Raw genomic sequence first — 7,284 nt, forward strand, 5'->3', positions numbered from 1 at the left:
CGTGGGGGTGGGGAAGGGCGTCCAAGATACCTAGGAGGGCTCCTCGCGAAATCCTGTTGACCCCTACCCTCCCACCCCCACCTGAGGTTCCCATCACCTCTTGGTGACTACCCAAACCTTCTAGGAGGAGAGACAAGATTATCTTCTTGGTAATAATAGTTCAACAACAATTTCCACATTTAGAGCGCTCGGTTGTGCGGCCAGGTGCCCAAGGCATGAGGGTCACATTTTTGTGTAGCAGAGACTCTTAATGTCCCCATTTCAGAGAGCGGGAAACTGAGGCCCAGAGTCGGTTGGGGGAGGTGGGCTTGGGGTTGTGGACTCAGGTGGGAGGTGTGAGCCCCTGAGGCCACGCCTGCGAGCTAATCGCAGGGGCCCAGGCTCCAGCTCAGATAAGAGCCAAGTGGGAGCATTGGAGGGCCGGCGGGGGCCACCCAGAGGGCCCTCACAGGGAGGGGCCAGAGTCCCTGATCTTTAGGGGGGGGTTGTGTGCAGCCCCCCCACACACACACACACACACAACGCACAGCATTGCCATCTTCTGTGGGTAGTCCCCCAATGGACATCACCCGCCCCCATCCGCTCTCTGGGGAATTCCCAAGCCCAAGGGGATGGTGCAAGGGAGCCACCCCCAGCCCAGGGCCAGAGTTCTGCCTGCCCCTTTCATTTACCCAGCCTTCCAGCCCCTGGGGCTGCCCTTAGCCTAATGACAGCAGGTGGCAGGGAGGCCTCTACCTTGAGGCTATTAAACTGCCAACCCCAGCTGCCTGCCCCGCCCCTGCCACCAGAGGGGCAACAACTGCCCTGCCCGAGGAGGGGGGAGAGTTTGGAGACCCAGGTGAGCTGGAAGAGGGAAGCCACCCTTTAAGGGCCAGGCCCCAGATCAGTTCCAATGTGCAGGAAAGCCCCCTCTCCACCAAAGAGCCAAACCTCAGAATGCATCCCCTCCCCCACCCCAGGCATGTGCATGGGCCTCCCTGTGTCTCAGTTTCCCCCTCTCTAAAATGGGCCAATTTAAATTTATTCCTCCTACAGTGGTTTTGAGGATGACATTCCCCTCTGGTCAAAGGGAAGGGGGCAGGGAGGGGTCTCCCGAAGGGCAGGAAGTGTGCCACTCTGTCCCCCATTTCCCAGAGGGAAGTGACTGTCTCTAAGTAGCTGGGTGCAACTTCCCAGAGGTGCCTGGCCCGGAAGAGTGAGGAGCTGCAGGATTCCCAGCTGCCTCTAGTGAAGGGGGTCCTATTTTTAGCCCAGCAGGGAGCTGGGAATTGATACCAGATTTGCTGGCTCTACAAGGGACTGGCAGAAGGCCTGGGCTGCACCTGGGTCCTGGCTGTGTGATTTTAGGTTAGTACAAACCCTGCTCTGGTCTCTGTTTCTCAAGCTGGGAAATGGGAATGCTGCGACCCCCAGCCTCTAAGGTTTCCTGGCCAGACCAGCTTGTGGGGGTCCTGTAAATACGAGCCTGATTCTCACTTAGCCCCTCAGACAGTCACTCCTCCTGCCCTCCATTCAGGCTGGGGGGTGCAGCATCTTTTTAAAAGTTCTGGGACTTCCCTGGTGGCGCAATGGTTAAGAATCCGACTGCCAATGCAGGGGACAGGGGTTCTATCCCTGGTCCGGGAAGATCCCACATGCCGCGGAGCAACTAAGCCCGTGCGCCACAACTACTGAGCCTGTGCTCTCTAGCCCGTGAGCCACAACTACTGAGCCTGCGAGCCACAGCTACTGAAGCCCCCACACCTAGAACCCGTGCGCTCCACAACAAGAGAAGCTACCGCAATGAGAAGCCTGTGCACCGCAACGAAGAGTAGACCCCGCTCACCCCCGCCCGCCGCAACTAGAGGAAAAAAGCCTGCGCGCAGCAACGAAGACCCAAGGCAGCCATAAATAAATTAATTAATTAAATTAAATAAAAATTCGCCCAGATCACAAACTGCCCTCCTTCCCACATATATTCCCCGTGAAACATATTTCTGCCTCAGGGCCTTTGCCCTGGCCATTCCCCTGCCTGGACCACCCTTCCCCAGCTGTGCTTTTTCATTCAAACTGGAACCTCACATCACCTTGTTTTATCTTCACCCAGGCTCTCCTGTTCAAAACAGCTGCAGTTGTTTAACCTCCTTAGCCTTGATCATGGCTGGTTGCATCTCCAATCCTGAGGTTGGGCCGGACACATAAATGTTGGCTGAATGAATGAAGTCATGGGTCCCCTTCTGTCCTCCCTCACCCCATGGTATTTTTGGAGTCTGTCTACACAGAGGTGGAGGGCAAGTTAACTATTCACCATCTCAATCTCAAAAAAAAAAAAAGGAAAGAAAAAGAAAGACCTGAAGGGGATGCTGGGCCCAGCCCCAAATCCCAGAACGCCGACTGGCCTCCAGGTTGCCTTGTCCCTGTGAACCGGGGTCTATGAAAATGTAATTATAACTTCTTTTAAAGTAAGAAGAGAAAAGAGAGTATAATTATAAGGAATAGATAGTCATGAATCCAGCCTAAAGTAATTCGTCATTATACCAACATAGCTGCAAAATAGAATTTTTAATATTTTTTCATAGAAGGGGCCCAGGAGACCCAGAACATTCATAGTGCGGCTCTGCTTGACCCATTTTGCAGCAGGGACACTTTGAACCGCTGGTCCAGGTTGTGATACGCATGAGCGACTGCCCCTAGGCCCTGGGGTCCCTCTGTGGGGTGGACCCAGCGAAGCCAGGACCATCCGCGGGGTTCGCGCACCCCCTGCCGGGCACCTGTGGACTGCAGCCGGGGGGCGGGGCTTCCGCCGGAGGCCGCCAGGGGGCGCCGTCTCACCTGTAAACGAACTTCCCGGGTCGGACGGGGAAACGGAGGCCCGCCGAGCCCTTCCTGTGGCTCCTTAGAAATGTTCCGGGGTAGAGTTGCCGGACAAAATACAGGACTTGTAGTTACATTTGGATTTCCAATAAACAACAAATAACTTTAAATGTATCCCAAATAAATATTGCACAGGACCTAATGATACTAAAATTTTTTTCACTGTTTATCTGAAATTGAAATTAACACCTCTCCCGACCCGCCCGGACCCCCGGGGCTTATCCCCATGCTGTGGTTTCGGGTCCCAACCCCATCTCACCCCCTCCCAGTTTAGCTGCACCAGCTGTGTTCAGTTCACATTTCCTGGTCTCACCTCCTCCAGGAAGCCTTGCTGGAATCACTGCCACCAAGGTCAGGCTCACAGTTACTCACAAAGGGCACACATATCTCCTTTGTAACCGTTTTCACTGCTGTTATTTGCATCTCTCTAGGTAGTTCGCCACTCACCGGCCCCTTTGCTAGACAGGGGCTCTGTGTGGGTAGGGGTCAGAGGGTGCCTCGTACCTAGAGCCTGGCACGCAGAAGGCGCTCTGAAAACTGCCCAGCTGAACAGACTTGAGGATAAACCAAGGGTCTGCAGTTTTGGAACGATGCCTCTTCCTGGATGTCCCTTTAACTTCATTTTTAAAAAAAACTTTTTCGAGATCATTGTACATTTTTAAAAAATATTTATTTATTTATTTGGCTGAGCCGGGTCGTAGTTGCGGCACGCAGGATCTTTAGTTGCGGCATGCAAACTCTGAGCTGCGGTATGCATGTGGGATCTAGTTCCCTGGCCAGAGGATGGAACCCGGACCCCCTGCATTGCGAGCGCGGAGTGTTAGCCACTGGACCACCAGGGAAGTCCCAAGATCATTGTAGATTCTAATGCAGGGATATCTCTCTCATACATCTCACCAGGCTTCTCCCAACAGTGACATTTTATAAAACTGTAGTACCACATGGAGATCAGGATATTGGAATTGCTACATCCCACCCATGGATTCGTATTTCCCACTTTACTTGTACTCATGTGTGAGTTTTCTCTGCAATTCTATCAGCTGCGTGGGTTTGTGTCTCCACCACAGTCCAGGGGCAGAGTGGCTCTGTCGTAAGAGTCCCTCACGTTGCCCCTTTCCTGTCATCTCCTACCCTGTCCACCACTCATCTGCTCTCCGTTCCCATATTTTTGTCACCTCAGGGACGTTACAGATGGAATGGTACATCGTGTAACCTTCGGGGACTTCCTTCCTACACTCAGCGTCATTCCCAGAGATCCACCCCGGGTGTGTGTGTATCAACAGTGTGTTCACAACTCAGACCCGCTGAGTGGGCGTGGACGGACCACGGGTGCACCTGTCGAAGGATGTCTGGGTAACTTCCAGTTTGGGGCTATCACAAATAAAGCTGCTATGATCACATGAGTACACATTTTTGTGTGAACAGAAGTTTTCATTTCTCTGAGATAGGTGCCCAAGAGTCCCTCTGGAACTGTGTTCGGTTGTTTTTGTTTTGTTTTGTTTTTTCGGCCGCACGGCTTGTGGGATCTTAGTTCCCCAACCAGGGATCAGACATGGGCCCTCAGCAGTGAAATCATGGAGTCCTAACCACTGGACCACCAGGAAATTCCCTGGTTTTTGTTTGTTTGTTTGTTTGTTTGTTTGTTTCAAATTCCTTTTTCACAGGAAATCCTGCCACTCATTCCCTGAGTTGAGTTTTGGGGGATGAGGCGAGGAGAGGGAGGGAGGTGGGCAGGGCCTGTGGGCAAAGGGGAGATTTCACCCTCATGCCCGGCCTGGTACAGAGACCAGGAGTTGAAGACCAGAACAAGCGAGCTTCAGGCCAATGCCTATGTCAGAATGGAATGGCCTCCCCTTCTCACATAACATCTTTGCAAATTTGGGCTCTTTGAAGACCTAGGATGTCCCCACATAATTTGGAAGGACGGAGGCCCTCCAAGAGATGGGCAGTTGTCCTTCAGGGTGACTAAGCCTGAGGCCTGCAGGGCCTCACCCTAACCCTCCCCCTGCCCAGCAGACACACGCAGCTCAACAGACCCAGAGGTGGGTCTGTTCCCCCCACCTTGAATCTGGGTGTGACTCTTACAGCACCCAACAATTCAACGTGGAAGGAGTGAGGCTCTGCGGCTCCCACCTCTACTTGGAAGTTTACGCCAAGGCATAAGCCTGACTTTCCCCAGACTGTCACGTTTGGAGGAAGCCCAGGCAGCCTGTGGAGGAGTGCTTGGCTGCCAGTGTGAGACCAAAGTCTTCTCCGGCCTTCCTGGTCCAGCCGCTAGGTCCAAGTCTTCTCCGGCCTTCCTGGTCCAGCCGCTAGGTCCGGCTACTCACTCAACACCACGTGGGTCACAAGAACCGCCCAGCTGAGCCCACTCACTCACCGAATCGTGAGTGGTGATACACTGATGCTGTTCTATGCCTCTCTGTTTTGGGGTGGTTTGTTACGTACTGCTAATCCTGTGTGTCCCAGGGACAGCTCTGTGCACTGTGCTCCAGGGAGGCCTTATTTATTCAATGACACCCATTATTTTCCAGCCAGGATTCTGGACGCTCACCTGGTAGCAAGAAGAGCACCTTTTTATCAATTTTAAGATGCACATTGTGTTCACTTTTTAACATCTCTGAAAAGGGCACGAATCTTACAATTTTACAGTCAACTACAAGGCAGTGTGTGAAAGTGTCTATCGGTGCTTCCTTGAAAGTTCCAGAAAGTGCCATCAGCAAACCATCTTCAACTTCAGGAAACACAGAAATAATCATTACAATATCAATAGTGGCAAAGTTGTACAAGAGCGCAAAACATTTTCACTATGATGAACATGGACAAAAATAAAGACATTAATAGCAGAATTCCAGCAGCTGTTGTTTAAGCAGCTCCTGTTCCAGAGGGGCTCATCTTGATTCCCCCAGAGAGGGCTCAGAGAGGGGCAGCGTGCTCCCTCAGGACACACAACCTGCGCGGCCCCAGCCCACCGCTGCCTGGCTTCGGGGGCCTGGCGGGGGCCTGGTGGGCGGTCAGGCGGTGCAGCTCGGTTTGGGGGGCGGCCGGGTCCGAGGGTCCCGACCGGCGGGGCCGCCGGGGAGCGCAGGGGCAGACGCGGCGGAAGGCCTGACGGAAGTGGGAGCCCAGGAAGGCGTAGAGCAGGGGGTTCAGCGCCGAGTTGCTGTAGGACATGCAGTGCGCCCAGATCTTGAGCGCGTAAGCTGCGTAGCTGCGGGGATGCCAGGCGCCCGCCGGGCCTAGCGCCTGCAGCACCAGGAACAGCTGGATGGGGCCCCAGCAGGCGGCGAAGAGCAAGACCACGGCCGCCACCAGCCGCGAGACCTTGGCCCGCACAGCGACTACCCCCTACTGTGCCATCCCCCCATCCCCTGCCCGGCCGCGCCCCCATCCACCCAGCCGCGCACCTGCAGGGCGCTGTCGCCGGGCGCGGGGCGCACGGCGGACCGGTCCAGGTGGCGCAGCATGGCCCCGTAGCAGGCGCAGGTGGCGACCAGCGGCAGCAGGTAGAGCGCCAGCAGGTTGTAGAGCGCGAAGGCGCGCTCGAAGGAGCGGCTGGGGAAGGCCTCGCTGCAGTAGGTGCGCGGTCCGGGCGAGAGGCGATGTAGGGCGAGAACCGGCGCGGACACGGCCGCGGAGCCTGCATCACAGGCCCGGCTGAAGACCTGGCCCGGGGGACGAGGGGCGCGAGGGGGCCCGGGCCCTGGTCTCCCCGGTGCCTCTAACCCCGGTTAGGGTTAGGGTTAGGGCAACGGACATTGAGCGCCTCCTAGGCGCGCGTCTGCCCGGGTCCGTGCCCTCAGTAGCCCTCGCAGGGAATGCCATTGCGTCCGTTTCCCAGATGAAGGAGCGAGGTCCAGGGAGAGGCAGTGAGTGTGTGTGCGGAGTGTGAGCCCAGGGCACGAAAACTTGTTCCCCCTACCCCGTGCGGCCTCCGTGCTGCACTCACCCGCCCAGATACTGAGGCTGACAGCCAGCGCCAGGTGGGGCGTGCGGCGGTGCAGGGCGCGCAGCGGGAACACAGTCACGTACCAGCGGTCCACGCTCATGGCGGTCAGGGTGGCGCACGTGGCCTGCACCGAGACCTGGGAGGGACGGGAGCCCAGCGTGTGGCCCCCTGCCTGGTCTGGACCTTTCCCTGTCTGCGCCCTCCTTGCGGGTCCCCCACTGTCCAGCCACTCGAATACAGGCAGGACCTGTCCCGGGAGGGTCTCCAGGGCCCAGAAGTTGAAGGGGCAGGAGAGGAGGGGGTGTCAGAGAGGAGCCCAGGGTGGTGGGGGAGGGCGGAGTCATTAGGGGTAGGCTGAGGCCCCCAAGACTGAGACCAGGAGAGGCAGATGCATCCTAGGATCCCGAGACGGGTGGGGCAAGAAGTAGCAGGGCTCCGAGCGCCCGCCACCCCACTCCCCGCCCAACCCCCATCCTCCCCCG

General features: G+C 56.3%; 1 protein-coding gene across 1 annotated transcript in view; it reads right to left on the reverse strand.

The window, feature by feature from the left end:
- Positions 1-5,769: 5,769 nt before the first annotated feature.
- The window catches only part of KISS1R (KISS1 receptor), a 2,833-nt gene continuing 1,318 nt past the window's right edge, over positions 5,770-7,284 (reverse strand). The window contains exons 3-5 of the mRNA XM_024740115.1: positions 6,803-6,938; positions 6,261-6,493; positions 5,770-6,201 (exon numbers count right to left, since the gene is read on the reverse strand). Coding sequence (XP_024595883.1) covers positions 5,770-6,201; positions 6,261-6,493; positions 6,803-6,938 — 801 coding nt within the window. The remainder of the gene's footprint in view (positions 6,202-6,260; positions 6,494-6,802; positions 6,939-7,284) is intronic.

Source organism: Neophocaena asiaeorientalis, unplaced genomic scaffold (assembly GCF_003031525.2).
Source record: "Neophocaena asiaeorientalis asiaeorientalis breed wild unplaced genomic scaffold, Neophocaena_asiaeorientalis_V1.1 scaffold469, whole genome shotgun sequence".
In the NCBI taxonomy this organism is placed as follows: domain Eukaryota; kingdom Metazoa; phylum Chordata; class Mammalia; order Artiodactyla; family Phocoenidae; genus Neophocaena; species Neophocaena asiaeorientalis.